We start from the raw sequence: 17067 nt of genomic DNA, 5'->3' as shown, positions 1-17067 counted from the left end.
TGTTCTTTAGTGGCTCTCCCCTCCCTGCTTCCCTTGCACCACTGCTCTGTCGCCCAGGCTGGAGTGCAGTGGTGCAATCTAGGCTCACTGCAAGCTCACCCTCCCGGGTTCACGCCATTCTCCCACCTCAGCCTCCCTCAGCTGGGACTACAGGTGCCCGCCACCATGCCCGGCTAATTTTTTGTATTTTTATTAGAGATGGGGTTTCACCATGTTAGCCAGGATGGTCTTGATCTCCTGACATCGTGATCTGCCCACCTCGGCCTCCCAAAGTGCTGGGATTACAGGAGTGAGCCACTGCACCCGGCTTGCCAAAGAAAACTTTAAAAGGAATTCAAGTAGGAAAATTTAGACGACTTGATTTTAAGACTTATTAAGGTTCACTATTCAGTATAGTGAGAATGTGGTATTGACTAAAGGACAGGGATATAAATCAATGGAACAGAACAGCATGTCCTGAAATACACCCATACGTTTATATTCAACTGATTTCCAACCAAGGTGTCTCAGTAATTCATCAGGGAAAAGAAAGTCCTTTAAACAAATTGTGCTAAAATAATAGAATATCCACATAGAAAACAAAAGGAAAACCTGCCCCTTACTTCACACTATACACAAATACTAGCCTGAAATGATTTATAGATGTAAGAGTTAAAAACATAAAACTTATAGAAGACATGGGAGAAAAATCTTTGCAACCCTAGTATAGGCAAAGATTTCTTTGATACAACATAAGCAGCATAAATCGTAAAGAATTAATAAATTGGACTTAATCACATTTTAAAATTTTTGCTCTTCAAAAGACATCCTTAAGAAAATGAAAAGCCATGTCACAGGATGGGAGAAAATATTCTTAATACACATCTGAGAAAAGACCAAGAATATATAATAAGCTCTTTCACTCAATCTAAAAACATGTATACATATATAGCTTTTTATATATTTTATATATATATATAAAAAACGTGCTAAGACAATAGAATATCCACACAGAAAAAAAGGAACAACTGCCCCTTACTTCACACTATACACAATTAGCTTGAAATGATTTATAGATATAAGAGCTAAAAGCATACAACTGTTATAGATATATAAAACTATATATATAACTATATATATATAAAAGCAGGTGAGAAAAATATAGTCTAATGTCATGAAAAGCATAAACAATAATCTATGAAAGTCAATGAGCTATTTTCTCATTTATAGCAATTATTAAAACTGAACTTATCACCTGTGTCCGAGAAGTTGGTTTTCCTTTGGTATCTGCAGAAAATTTGCCTTTATTACTAATACGTGCTGCCTGTTCTTTACAGAAATTTATATGTCTATCAGCTGCATTTTCATTGAATCTCCTCTGACAATATGGACACTGAATATAATCTATAACAGATAAAAACAGAAACAGATTAATAGCATAGTACTTGAAACGGACATTAAAAAATCTTAAGTTTCTATGTAGAGTCATTCAAAAAATATAAGTAATAATGTCTGATAAGAAAAACTCCCATATCCTTATAACTACCCAGTTTGACTTGTCTAAACTCAGTAAAGACTTAAAGAAAAAGTCTGCTGGTACATGAATTCCAATTTTCTCCTAGCTTTGAATCACATGTGTGAAGGAAAAAGAACAAAAGATAAATCCTTAGTACAAAAGAGTAAGCAGAGGAAAAACATTATTTCTTTTTTGCCTTTATATTTTCATTTATAATGGATATATATTTTATACAGCAGACTAGTTAGGAAGTAATAATATGTGACATTAAAATACATTTTAAAATACAGGCTCATCTATTAAAATTTTTTATTTCATCTAATGGAAAACTGTCAAGAAATAGTTTACTTATCTTTAAAGTGCTATTTTCTCTTAAAAGTCTCAACAGATGGAAGAAGTGATTAAAATATATCTCACTGACATAATTCAAATTTAAGAAACAGCAAATGTTTCCAAGATAAAATATCTTCCCAAAATGCAAAACATACTGTAAATCAGACTTCTTTTGAAATTATTCCAGAACCATATTTTGTAGCATTGTAAAATAACTAAATGAGACACTGGGAATAAATGTAAAAATTTAGTAGTGTCAAAAAAGAATCTTAACAGGTTTATAATTTATTTTAACATGTTTACTTTTTGATAGAGAGTTTGCCCTTTACAATTTATATTCATCTGCAGCTCAAAAATTTGTCCTGCTTGCTACTGGAGTAGGTCTTAAACCTCTCATAACAAAGAAATAAGTTGTTTTTGTCAGGCCCAAAAGATTAAAAAAACTTCTAAAGCCCAAATGATCCTGAAGAACTGGTACCCTCTCACTCTCTTATATTAGACATGAGAAATGTAGCTATGTAGAGTAAGACACAATATCTAAATATCTTCAAAGCACAGAGAAAACTCAAGTTCATGAAGAAAATAAAGGTAGTATTAAAAGAGACCCAGGATCAGTTGAAGCATACCAGAAACATTCATTCATATAAGTTAATTATTAATACTCTAGAACAGGGTTTCACAAAGTATGGCCCACAGGCCAAATCCAGCCTGCCTGTAGCCTGTCTTTGTAAATGAAGTTTTACAGAAACACAGCCATGCTCATTCATTTATATATTTGTCTATAGTTTATTTGTTGCAACAGAAACCTTATGGCATATAAAATCTAAGATATTTATTATATCTGTAAATATACTATATCTCTCCTCTACAGTAAAATGTCAAAAACGATCATATCTAGATTTGCTAAAGAACTTTCTCTTTGTTAGAAAATAAATTCCAATCTAGAGTACTAACATAATATTAATGTGGCTACCCTGTTACATTTACAACCTCTTTAGGCTGCTCTAATAACAAATGTCAAAGTGTCACCTTTGTCACTTTAAGTCTTTCGGTATCTCAGCATCTCAAAGCCCAAGCGTTAAGGAGGCCAATGCCTTATCCATTAGGCCAGTGGGGGCTCTGGTATCTCAGTATCTCATACAGGGTTGCAAAAATCTTGCTTTGCTTTTAGTAACAACGAATCAAGCAACTTTTACGTGCTCAATGAAAAAAAATTAACAATATACAAATTTAAGGCATAAATGTAGTCGAGCCACATGAATTATACATTTTAGGAAAGTTATGTTTTTTTTTTTAATCAATCCCAGATGAGAAGATACCAAGGAACCAGGCAACAAAATTATATGACTCCTACTGAATGACTACATTTCAATTCGCAGTGAGCATGGTTAAAATATTTGCTGTAATGCTCACATGTAATAGTTACCATAATAATTTTTAAATGATATAATGCCTTATGCTTAAATAAAAGTATTAAAATAAAGACATAATACACTTCCGTGTTCCAAATTAATGTCTTTATAAGCCTACATGACTAGATTACCACCACTGTTTTACACCAAATCATTTAAAGATTATGCTTCATAAAACTCCATGATTATAAGTTAAGCTTAACAAGTTAAAATTCATAAAAACTCTATCATTATTTTCTTCCCACATGAACATTTCTGTCAACAATATTCCATATACCAGGATCGTAAGAAGGTGGAGGAGGAGGAGGAAGTTTGCCACCCTCTTTGAGGGCCTGATCAAGGCCTTTAGCTGCTCTTATGGTAGCAATGAATTCTTCATGTTTTCTTCTCCAATTAGATGGTTTCTTTGGTGGTTCTGGCTATAAATAAATAAATACATAAACAAACAGTATCTTTTTAGTATACTGAAATAAAATATCAGATAATGCCATATCATTTTAAATGTTCTCTTATCAGGAGTCCTTAAATGATATCCTTCTCAAATTTATAATTTTAAAGAGAAACTTTATGCAACTACATTGCAATTTTATATTCAATTTCTTAATGCAGTTCTCATTGCAAAAGACACTGCTAAAATGCCTTCTGTAGGTGTTACATCCATTTATCCTGCCACTAAGACTGTTGCTGTGGTTGAATGTTCCCTCCAAAACTCATGTTAAAATGTAATTAATATTATAACAGTATTACAAAGTGGGGACATCTGAAAGGTGATTAAGTCATTATGATTCTGCCCTCATGATGGATTAATGCCATTACCCCAGTAGCAGATTAGTTATTGAGGGTGTGGGTTCCTGATAAAAGAGTGAGTTTGGCCCCCATTTTCTCTGTTTCACAGGCACACCTGCCCTTCCATCATGGGATTATGCAGCAAGAAGGCCCTTGCCAGATGCCAGCACTATGCCCCTAGACTTCCCAACCTCCAGAACTGTGAGAGATACACTTATTTTCTTTACAAATTACCCTGTTTGTGGTATTCTATTACAGCAACAGAAACGAGACTAAGACAGTGTATTTCCCTGTTTTCCCATAGATCCTCTAACAGAGTATATTATCTATCATTTGTCTTTTGAATCAATTAGAAACATGAAAAATAATCCTTACTTTCTGTATTTAATTGGATTTTCTCTTATAATGATTGAGACTGGGCACCTTTTTAAATTGTTAAGAATCATTTAATGTATTGCCTTTACTGTGGACTATTTATATTCCTCATCAACTTACTCATTGAGTTACTGGCCTTTAATGTAATAATTTCAAGTAATTTTTTATAGGAAACTATTCCTTCCCTCCCATCAACAATCTGTCTTTTGACCTTGTCTATGGATCATTTTTTACTATGTATACTTATTTTTTAATTACAGTTTAATTTACTAATCTTTTATGGCCTCTGGATCTGCATTAGCCAGGTGCAACCTCACATCAAGAAAAAATAAAATTTTCCCATGTTTACTGGAAGTCTACAACTTCCAGGATCAATTAAAATTTCTTAAATCTTTTATTCATGTGGAATTTATCCTGCTGTGTGTGGAGTGACAAATTGAATCACATTTTGCTTTTTTTTTTTTTTTTACATGGCTATGAACTTTTCCTGTCCTTTAGTGGCTCTCCCCTCCCTGCTTCCCTCCACCAACAGAATTGAAATAACACCTGTATAATACACTAAATTCCTTTCTGAATTTGGGTGTATTTCTGAACTTTCTCTTCTGTTCCACGGTTCTGATTATCCTGTGTTAGCACCAGTATTTTCTTCAATATTGAGACAATGTATTTTAATATCTGATAGGGTAATATTTTATTAAGCTTTTTAAATATTTTCCTAGTTATTTATGTATATAAATTTTTCCAGGTAAACTTTTGAATCAACTTGTATAATTTTTAAAAATTAAGAATCACATTTATAAACAAGTTGAGAAACTTAAAATCTTTATTAAGTTGAACCTACCGATACAAGAATATGGGATATATTTCCATTTGAAAAACAGTTCATTTTTATCTTTCAGTAGTATTTTTTTTTCTTTGTGGAAGTCTTGTATTTTTTTTTTTTTTTTTTTGAGACGGAGTCTTGCTCTGTCACCCAGGCTGGAGTGCAGTGGCCGGATCTCAGCTCACTGCAAGCTCCGCCTCCTGGGTTCACGCCATTCTCCTGCCTCAGCCTCCCGAGTAGCTGGGACTACAGGCGCCCGCCACCTCGCCCGGCTAGTTTTTTTGTATTTTTTAGTAGAGACGGGGTTTCACCGTGTTAGCCAGGATGGTCTCGATCTCCTGACCTCGTGATCCACCCGTCTCGGCCTCCCAAAGTGCTGGGATTACAGGCTTGAGCCACCGCGCCCGGCCATTTACTCCTAAGTATTTCATAGCTTGTGTTGTTCTTTTGCAGAGGGTCCTTTCCTCATTGTTATGTCTCAAGAGCCTGTTTGCTGAGTATATGAAGCTTAGTAATTTTTGCATAGTAACCTACCACATTACTTCCCTTTACTCCTATTGTTTGTAGTAATTTCTCACTTAATTCTCTTGGGTTTTCCAGGTATATCATATCTTCTAATAATGATGGTTTTACCTAGTCTTTTCAAACATCTATTGATATAGTTTGGCTGTGCCCCACCCAAATCTCATCTTGAATTGTAGCTCTCATAATCCCCACGTGTTATGGGGGGTACTCGGTGGGAGGTAATTGAATCACGGGGGCATGTTTTCCCTGTGCCGTTCTCATGACAGTGAATAAGTCTCATGAGATCTGATGGTTTTACAAAGGGCAGATTCCCTGCACACACGCTCTTGTCTGCCATCATGTAAGATGTGCCTTTGATCCTTCTTCACCTTCCACCATGATTGTGAGGCCTCCCCAGACATGTGAAACTGTGAGTCCGTTAAACCTCTTTTTCTTTATAAATTGCCCAGTCTCAGGCATTTCTTCATAGCAGTACGAAAATGGACGAATACAGTAAGTTGGTACTGGTGGAGTGGGGTACTGCTATTAAGATAACCCAAAATGTGTAAGCAACTTTGGAACTGGGTAACAAGCAGAGGCTGAAACAGTTTGGAGGGATCAGAAGAAGAGAGAAAAATGTGGGAAAGTCTGGAACTTCCTAGAAACTTGTTGAATGGATCTGACCAAAATGCTAATAGTGATATGGACAACAAAGTCCAGGCTAAGGTGATCACAGATGGAGATGAAGAACTTGTTGGGAAATGGAGCAAAGGTGACTCCTGTTATGCTTTAGCAAAGAGACTGGCAGCGTTTTGCTCTTGCCATAGAGATCTGTGGCTTTAAACTTGGGAAAGATGATTTAGGGTTTCTGGTGGGAGAAATTTCTGGGGAGCAAAGCATTCAAGAGGAAGCAGAACATACAAGTTTGGAAAATTTACAGTCTAACAATGTAATAGAAAAGAAAACCATTTTCTAGGGAGAGATTCATGCCTGTTGCAGAAATTTGTATAAGTAATAAGGAATGGAATATTAATCACCAAGACAAAGGGGAAAACGTCTCCAGGGCACATCAGAGACCTTCATGGCAGCCCCTCCCATCACAGGTTCAGAGGCCTAGAAGGGAAAAATTATTTCCTAGGCCAGGTCAAGGGTCCCCCTACTGTGTGCAGCCTAGGGACTCGGTGCCCTGCGTCCCAGCTGCTCTAAGCATGGCTAAAAGGGACAAAGGTACAAGTAGAGCCATGGCTTCCAGAGGTGCAAGCCACAAGCTTTGGCAGCTTCCACATGGTGTTGAGCCTGCAGGTGCATAGAAATCAAGAGTTGAGGTTTGGGAACCTCTGCCTAGATTTCAGAGAATGTATGGAAACACCTGGATGTCCAGGAAGAAGTTTGCTGCAGGGGTGGGGCTCTCATGGAGAACCTCTGCTAGGGCACTGCAGAAGGGAAATATGAGATTGGAGTCCCTGCCCAAGGCCATGGGAGCCCACCTTTAGAACCAGCATGACCTGGATGTGAGACACGGAGTCAAAGTTTCAGAGCTTTAAGGTTTAATGACCGCCCTAATGGATTTCAGACTTGCATGGAGCCTGTGACCCCTTTGTTTTGGCCAGTTTCTCTGATTTAGAATGGGTGTATTTACCCAATGCCTGTATCCCTGTTGTATCTAGGAAGTAACTAACTTGTTTTTGATTTTAGAGACTAACAGGCAGAAGAAACTTGCCTTGTCTCAGATGAGACTTTGAATTGTGGACTTTAGACTTAATCCTGAAATGACTTAAGCCAAACTTTGGGGACTGTTGGGAAGGCATGATTGGTTTTGAAATGTGAGGACGTGAAATTTGGGAGTGGCCAGGGACGGAATTATATGGTTTGGCAGTGTCCCCATACAAATCTCATCTTGAATTGTAGTTCTCATAATCCCCCACAGGTTGTGGGAGGAACCCATTAGGAAGTAACTGAATCACGGGGGCAGGTTTTTCCTATGTTGTGCTTGTGATAGTGAATAATTCTTGCAAGATCTGATGGTTTTATTAAAAAGGGAAGTTTCCCTGCACACGTGCTTTTGTCTGCTGCCATGGAAGATGTGACTGTTCCTTCTTCACCTTCCACCATGATGTAAGGCCTCCCCAGCCACATGGAACTGTGAGTCCATTAAACCTCTTTTTCTTTATAAATTACCCAGTCTTCAGTATTTCTTAATAGCAGTAGGAAAATGGACTAATACATCTAGGCGTCTAATTTCTTCTTCTTATCTAACTGTATCAGCTGGCACTTACTGGTTACAGTTTAACCTTCTCCTTGATTTAATGGGAACTGCCTCTAGTGTCCTCCACTAAACATGATGCTGGCTCACATGCTACAGAGATTTATTTTGTAATATTATTGAGATATCCAACTATTCCTATTATGTCTATATTTTTAAAATCAAGAATTATGTGTTGAATCCACAAAGTCAAAAGATGGTACTTTAAAAGATGGCTGGGTATGATGTCTCATGCCTGTAATCCCAACATTTTGTGAGGTAAAAGTGGGAGAAATCACCTGAGGCCAAGAGTTCAACACCAGCCTGGTCAACATAGTAAGATCTCTGTCTCAAAAAAAAAGAAAAAAGAAAAGAAAGAAACAAAAAGGAAAAAAGAGAACTCAAATTATTAAGGAATGAAAAATAATACACAAATATGAGAAAGACAAGAAGATACTAAAAAGAAACTGTATGCCAATAAATTTGATAATTATGACAAAATGGGCAATGTCCTTGGAAAACACAACAAAACAGATACCAGAACAAATATAAAATCAAAATAGTCATATTTATCTTAGAAAATATTTTCCTTCCCACAAAGAAACCTCCTGGCTCAGCTGCCCTTAATTTTTACTTTTTGTAGACATATAATTCAGAGAATAGAAAACAACGAAACAACTTTCCAGATACTGTTCTGAGAGCAGCAAAACTCTGACAAAAAGAAGAATTACATATCTACTTCTCTAATTAATATAAATGCAAAAATCTTAAATGTCAGCAAATTTAGATGTTTGAGATTACTGACTTTTTAAAGTTTCTTATTTTATAGCAAAATATCTGATCATAACATTCATCTGCTCTATGATTATTACTCATCTACTGGCAAGTTTTGCTGTTTTTTTGTACCTTTTATCTCATAGCATCTTTTATCAATGCTGAGCTAATATACTTTCTATTATTCATCACTTCTATTATTCATTTCTACTATTCAGCATAGATTTCCTGGTTCAGCTATTTGCAAGAAGTTTTTGGGAGGAGAGGCCCAGGGTAGCTATACAAACCAGCAGCTCTCCTCTCTATTGCAACAGATTCAGACTAGTTCCTGCAAATAAGGCGTCTGTGTAATTACACCCTGCTTCCCTCAGATCCTATAAGAATCACTTCAAAAAAAAAAAAAAGTCACAGTCTTTTAGGTCAGGCCGTTCATCTTCAGGAAAGGCATTTTCACTAATGTTTTCTAAGGGCCTCTGATACTAGGCCTCCTCAACAATCTATTCCCACTCCCACCATTCTCTCCCTCCTGGCTTTTACACAATTTCAGCCCTGCTCATTCCAGCTGGTAGCTATCCAAATTCCTTCAGCTCCTCCCATTTTCTGCCTTGGTTGTACTAAACAATAGATAAAGATACTATCTGATAAGATCTCTCACCTTTAAGGAATCACTTTTAAGATGAGGAAACCCCTCACCTTTAAGGTAGATTCTGGAAATCTTTCCAGAATGCAGCCACAGGCCCCCAAGCAATTTCCTATACCTCCTCTTATGGGTAATTTCTCCTGGATTTCAACTGCTTTGGGGCAGTCCTTACGTATATTTGGTAATCTATGAATTATGCCTACCTTTTGTTTTTCCAAATACGAAGTTTGTATTTGCTTTGCCCACTCTGCTTATGATTTTGTAGGATTTTCTTGATACAGGTAAATATATTAAGAACTACACTTACAACATACAAAGCTTCTAAGACACTGCTTCTCAAACTTTAATATGCATATGACTTTAATATGCATATGACTCACCCAAGGATGTTCTTCAAATGATTCTAATTCAGTATGTTTGGGAGGAGGCTGAGATTCTGCATGTCTAACAATTTCCCAAATACTGCCGCTATTACTGCTCTGTGGGCCACAGTTTTAGGTAACAGGGCAATGAACACTTAATTCAAAGCAATGGTTTTCACTTTGCTTTTTCCTATGATTCAGTTTTTAAGTTTACAACCCCAATTCCTTATAAAAGAAACAGGATGACTAATATTCATTGAAATCACCATGGATAATCTTATGTAATCCCTACAATAACCACACAAGATAAATACTACTACTATCACCATTTTACAGAGAACAGAAGCATAATTACAATAAATAACTTGCTCAGAATAATACGGTATGTAGCAAAGTGAAGGTTAAATTCAGACAGTATGATTCTTGAGCCAATTTAGCACGCACTATATTGTACTGCCTCCAAAGATTTGGCAATTTTATCTACCAAAGCAAGTTAAGGCTAATATAGGTAGCAGGTACCTAAGAAAAACATCATATATTGATTTATGTAGTTTATTCAAACCTTACCATCCTTACTTTAAATGTTCACAGTAAAAATAAAAATGAACATCTAATTTTTCTATCATCAAATGATTTTTTATTAGTAAGATTAATTTCCCCATAGAAAAATATTCTTATACCACTGGAAGAAGTTATTATCATTAACAGTAGGATTTTGTTTCGAAAACCTATTCAATCAAGTACTTAGCTTAGACCATTTCACTCAAACGATGCTTCACAACTATGCTGAATAAGTACATAAGTAATTTACTCCTAGCAATACGTAGTTGGCCCTTACTACTCATGGGTTCCACATTCATGGCTTGCGCATCCATGGATTCAACCAACCATCAATCAGAAACATTCAGGAAAAAAGTAAACCACCATGTAACAATAAAAAGTAACAAATATTAAAGACACAATTCAACAACTATTTACATTGCATTAAATTATAGGTAATCTAGACATAAAGTATATGGGAGGATGTGCATAAGTATTATGCCATAAGGAGTTTGAGTATCCACAGATACTGATATCAGAGGTGGGTCCTGGAACCAATCTCCCACAAATACCAAGGGATTACTATAATATATGACAGATATTAAGGAGAGATTATCACAATAGGTTCATTGCTTTGGTTTCAAGAAAGAAAATAAACTGACAATAACTATATCTGGACACTGAACAACTGATAAAACTTTTCCTTAGAAACATTATACAGATTACAAATCCTGGCAATCAATACGTCAAAATAAGCAGTATCTGTTATGCTAAAATGTCTGTAAATAATTGCTTAACTTTCTGGATGTAGAGATTATCATAATGGTAGAAGATGCAATAAATAAGAACTTAAGTTATATTGAAAGCTTTTAATAATGACTTGAAAAGAATGTGGGACAGCAATTGGCTCTCCAATGCTATAAAAATCTCACTGTAATTGATGGAGTTTGAGACCACACCTTGGTCTCTCCTTTGAAGTTTAAAAGCTTACTGTTTAAAATAAAATTTGTTTTATAAGCTTCTGATAATTTCTAAACTGAACATTTAATTGTATTTATTCTTTAATCTTAATGTAGCAGATAATTGTGTTTATTCTTAATCTTAATGTAACAGATAATATAATATTTTTCAACATACATAACACCAAGGTTCATACTGTTCAAAAGGTTATATAGTTACCCTTGGTTTGAGAGGTTTCACTGTTGGAATATCAGTTCCTTCAGCTCTCTGTCTGCTTGAATCAAAAGTCTTCCGTTTTTTAGTAGCAGTTTTCTGGCAAATGGGTCCATGTTTTTTCTGTTAAGAAAAAGAAATGTAGCCTATCATTATCTTTTCTACAGAAGGTAAGACTAGAGAACTTTATTTACATTGAGACCAGTTTAAAAATCTGAGGCCAAATGAAAAATCTGAATACAAAATAATAAATAAATAAGATACACCTTGCCTTAGCCAAAAGTTAAGTTGTAAAAGGTATGTATAATGCATGCTCTAAGTTATCTTTCTCGTTAAAAAAAAAAAATTATAAACACTATTCTAACATTTCATTAAGTTATTTAATATTCTTCTCCTAGTTTGTACATTACTAATGTCAGAAGTGTGTGAACCAGAGCAATTCCATCTTAAACAGGAGCTGGGTAAAATGAGGCTGAAACCTACTGGGCTGCATTCCCAGATGGTTACGGCATTCTAAGTCACAGGATAAGATAGGAGATCAGCACAAAATACAGGTCATAAAGATCTTTCTAATAAAATAGGTTGCAGTAAAGGAACCAGACAAAACCCACCAAAAGGACAATGGTGACGAGAGTGACCTCTGGTCAGCCTCACTGCTACACTCCCACCAGTGCCATGACAGTTTACAAATGCCATGGTAACATCAGGAACTTACCCTATATGTTTTAAAAAGAGGAGGCATGAATAATCCACCCCTTGTTTAGCATATCATCAAGAAATAACCATAAAAATGGGCAACCAGCAGCCCTCAGGGCTGCTCTGTCTATGGAGTACCAGTTCTTTCATCACTTTCTTAAAAAACTTGCTTTCACTTTGCACTGCGAACTCGCCCTCAACTCGTGTGCAAAATCCAAAAACTCTCTTTTAGGGTCTCCATTGGGACCCTTTTCCTGTAACATATTTCTCTGTCCTGTAACACTAAGAAAAAGTAACAAAGTCAAAATTACTACACTGGAAAAAAAAAAAAAAAGTCTCCATTAAATACCTGACCATAAATACTAGAAAAAGAAAATACAAAGAATACATTAGTTTTAGGATTACAAAAGTTAACGTAAGAGTAGTAGTTTGGATTACTAAAGTTAACATAATAGTAGTATGCTAATATAAAGTTAACACAAACTAATAGGACAGGTGGTCTGATTTGTGTCCTTCCCTCATACTAATTCTTTTCCTCCCTTCTGGAACTCAAACTTAGCAGTTTTCTTCACCTAGGATTTTTCTTGAGCTATCTAGTGTTTAAAACTCCTACAGGTTTTTTGTTTGTTTGTTTGTTTTTATGGAGTTGTCCATTCATTCATTTATTCAGTTATTCAGTTTAGGGACATTAGAATGGAAGCTGTCTTAAATGACCTCCAGTAAACCAACTGGATAAACATTTTCCCTCCAATATATTAACCACGATGACTGATGACATCGGTACACTAAATACACTTTTTTCTTTTGTATTTTCATAAACACTAAAGAAGGTAGAACTGTCAAACTTTCTCTGGGAAAAACAAAACCTCAAAACTGGATTATTTGGTGTCTTGGAGTCTCTTAGGCTTTCAGTACACAATTAGCAATCAACTGCTTTACATACTTATTTTCAGTTTTCATTTCAACAAACAAGCACTATAATTACAGCTCTTAAGTATTTTTTTTTAAAATGAGGATAGCAGATGACTACCTAGTGGACCCACGTATATATGTTCCTTATTAAGTTATATATGTCAAGTGTATGTGTGTTTCCCAACATAACTCAAGTTTTAGTTGTTATAACATTATTAAGTTAAATACCACATAAAAGAGAGCAGAAAAAGGCTTTTTTTTTTTTTTTCTGTGAAATTCAGCTGAACACTCTGAAAAATAATAAATTGATAAGAAAAAAAATCACTGAATGTGTGGGCAAGATGTTTTTAAAAGATTACAAAAAAGCCATCATTATTTAAAAGGTTCTTACAGTCAGAAGGACATTTTGGATCATTAATTCCTCACTTTGCTTTAAACAAACAAACTAGAAAAAGTAAGAGGATGCACAGCGGAATAGGGCAGAACTTTAATCAGCAGATCCATATTCACAGAAAAATCCTGTCTTACATCAAAGTATTAATAAATGTGTATTTGTGTTTGAAATTAAAATATGTAAGGTACATAGGCATAATTTTTATTATTCCCTATTTAATTAGGTAATTTTTATTAAGATTAGTTAAAAGCGTTTTTATTTGTACTTACTAAGTAGCTAACATATCTAAAGAACGCATAAAAAATTTCAGGTGTACTTTTACATTGAAAAAATCTTTTTCTTTGAAACATTTCAACCATAAGAGGTGACAAAAAAGGATAATTAATTCCCTTTTACTACTTACCACCCAGCTTCAACAGTTACCAATATTTGAACAATTTTGTTTCACCTATCCCTGATTTTTTCCTGAAGTCCTATAAAGCAAATTCCAGACATTATATTATTTTGTATCTGTAAATAATTACTTATTTCTAAGGTATCTGATTTCGTTTGTTGTGATTTTGTTTGTTTTTGGTAAGAGTCTCATAAAACTAGGAATAACTTTAAACTTTAATAGAAGAGTTCTGAAGACCAAATTCTGAAGGAAAGAAAGCATTCTGGAAGAATGGCATAGCTGAAATCAAGACCCTTGAACAAAGAATATTACCCATTAACTCTTGAAAAACTGTTCCACATAAGTCCTTCCCATGAGAATTGACCAGAATTATTGAACAATTACAGATCTGTAAAACCATAAAGGTACAAAATCAGTCTACTCACTAATGCTACTGGAAAGAATGTTCTTCCACAAATCTTGCAAGGTAACAATTCTCCAACTTGGACAACACCTCCATTCTCTAAAACAGGAAGGAATTTAATAAATAATTTCTATAACTTAAAATTGTGAAACTTCACATTTTAATCTTTTAGTTTTATAGGTAAATTATCAGTTTTTGTGAAAAATATTTTACTGCATTTTGAAATAAGCAAAATTATCTATTAAAAGGAGCATAATACTTAGTTATCAGTGGTGAAAAAGGTCAAGATAAATATGCAAGAGTCATGATTTAAAGATATCCAAACTAATACTGTTGGGAATATCTAATTTTCTTGTAATTATTTTAAGAAAATCAATTTGTCATATTCTCTTAACTTATAGGCTATCTCTATGGTAAATTACTACATTTTAAGAACAAAATTTATCTTATTAATTTCCAAGGCATGAAGAAATACCATTAGTGATCAGTTCAGCGACTTCCTCCAATGATTTGAAGTATATAGAATAAAAGGAATCTTATTCTGTTTATCACCAAACAGAAAGTGCAATGCTATCACCTAGTTATGCAATTACATGTATTATATGAATTATTATTTTTTACATATACAACTTATAAAGAGTCAGTGGACTAGTAAATGGAGATATTCTGACCTTACAAACAAAATTAAATAAAGAGGTAGCTACAACTTTCACTCAGTTATTAACAAAATTAATATAACTATCATGTACCTGAATACAACAAATGTTATTACTAAAAAGGAAAAAAAAAAAGAAACTACATTCTTTGTGACTCTACATAATCCATTTTGTCATTTTATTTTATTTCCAAATATCAAACATAAACTTGTTTTCATACCTGTAATTTCCTAAAAATGATACTTAAACATGTAACATTTTCCCCTTAGTTTCTGCTGAATATTTTAGAGATGCTGAAATTCTTTTATCATATGAAAGACAAATAGAAAAACATTTTCCTTTGGAAGTAACAAACTAATTTTTAAAAGTACAATTATGACTCCATATAACCTGGTCCAAGACATTTAGTGAGTTCACGGAGAACTAAACAGGCAAACCAAAATAGATATTAGTAAGATTGCATTCAAATACAGTAACAGAAGAACTGTTTTGTTTTCTCATTTTCCTGTTACTCCACTGCCCTATTTGACTGGTGGATAGTGACTACTTGTCATCTCAGATGGAGGCAATGTTGTGTGGTGGCAGTTAAGCAGTCAACACTACAAAAGCAAAGCTAAGATTTGCCTGATTTGTCCTTCTCCAACACCAGGAGCTAAGCGATTTAGGCAGAGCATCTCATTTATCTGGATCACTTAAGTCCACTAACAATCCAGAGTTACTAAACGGAAACCATTAGGTTCATTTAGATAAGAATGTCTTCAAAATGATGGTCTAAGTAACATCACATGCTAACTAATCTACTAAATTTGCTTATAGTTTTCATGTATTCTTTTACATAAGGAATGATTTTAAAATTCATCAATAAAAAATATTAAAAAGCACCACATATTATACTTAAAAGTGTATTTGCTTATCTACTTGTTAAATAGATGACAAAGCAAAATCTTATAAAAATTAACTATTGAGAAAAATAAATTCAGCACATAGAAAAACTACATACTAAGCATGCATTAAGTAATATTAACACAAGGACAGAATAACACAATTATTGTTCTCATAAAGCTAACATAATCTCTATTACTTACTTATTAAATAGATCTAAGAACCAAATCATCTCTTATTTTTTATACAAAAAATTAAAACATAACAGCAACCAGAATATTACCAAATAATAAAATCCAGTTCTTGACATTAATTTCCACAAGCTATCAAACATGTTTAAACATTTTTTTAAAAAAGAAAATTATTATCACTATAAGGCATAAACACATACAATCCCATTTTAAAATAATGCTATTTGGGGATAATTTAAAAGCAATTATACCCCAAAGAAATCTTTTTTAGAAAAGAATGCAATTACTTCACCCAAAATAAAGATATATATATATATAACATATATATAAATTTATAATGTCTTCTAATATTAGCTGGTCATAGAGCATAGCACTGTAATTGACAAAATACAACATGTGCATGTGTGTTGATGTCAAGACCTATGGAGGGAACTTCTCTACCCAGTAGGAAGGTAACAATTCTTCAATTTTGACAACGCTTTCATTCTCTAAAACAGAATATCATTTTATGCCAGTTAGAATGGCGATCATTAAAAAGTCAGGAAACAACAGATGCTGGAGAAGATGTGGAGAAATAGGAACACTTTTACATTGTTGGTGGGAGTGTAAATTAATTCAACCATTGTGGAAGTCAGTGTGGTGATTCATCAAGGATCTAGAACCAGAAATACCATTTGACCCAGCAATCCCATTACTGGATATATACCCAAAGAATTATAAATCATTCTACTACAAAGACACATGCACACGTATGCTTACTGCAGCACTATTTACAATAGCAAAGACTTAGAACCAACCCAAATGCCCATCAATGATAGACTGGATGAAGAAAATGTGGCACATATCCACCATGGAATACTATGCAGTCATAAAAAAGAATGAGTTCATGTCCTTTGCAGGGGCATGGATGAAGCTGGAAACCATCATTCTCAGCAAACTAACACAGGAACAGAAAATCAAACACCACATGTTCTCATTCATAAGTGGGAGGTGAACAATGAGAACACATGGACACAGGGAGGCGAACATCACACACCAGGGTCTGTCAGGGAGTAGGGGACAAGAGGAGGGAGAGCATTA

The 17067-nt window shown here is 34.4% G+C and overlaps 1 protein-coding gene across 1 annotated transcript in view; it reads right to left on the bottom strand.

Moving 5' to 3' along the window:
• The window catches only part of ZC2HC1A (zinc finger, C2HC-type containing 1A), a 53856-nt gene that overhangs the window by 29865 nt on the left and 6924 nt on the right, over positions 1–17067 (bottom strand). The window contains exons 2-5 of the mRNA XM_011989070.1: positions 14281–14357; positions 11466–11582; positions 3518–3659; positions 1223–1383 (exon numbers count right to left, since the gene is read on the bottom strand). Of these exons, the coding sequence (XP_011844460.1) occupies positions 1223–1383; positions 3518–3659; positions 11466–11582; positions 14281–14357 (497 nt within the window). The remainder of the gene's footprint in view (positions 1–1222; positions 1384–3517; positions 3660–11465; positions 11583–14280; positions 14358–17067) is intronic.

Source organism: Mandrillus leucophaeus, unplaced genomic scaffold, assembly GCF_000951045.1.
Source record: "Mandrillus leucophaeus isolate KB7577 unplaced genomic scaffold, Mleu.le_1.0 Scaffold346, whole genome shotgun sequence".
Taxonomy (NCBI): domain Eukaryota; kingdom Metazoa; phylum Chordata; class Mammalia; order Primates; family Cercopithecidae; genus Mandrillus; species Mandrillus leucophaeus.
The sequence above is the reverse complement of the archived record's forward strand: the minus strand, read 5'-3'. Positions and strand labels throughout refer to the sequence as shown.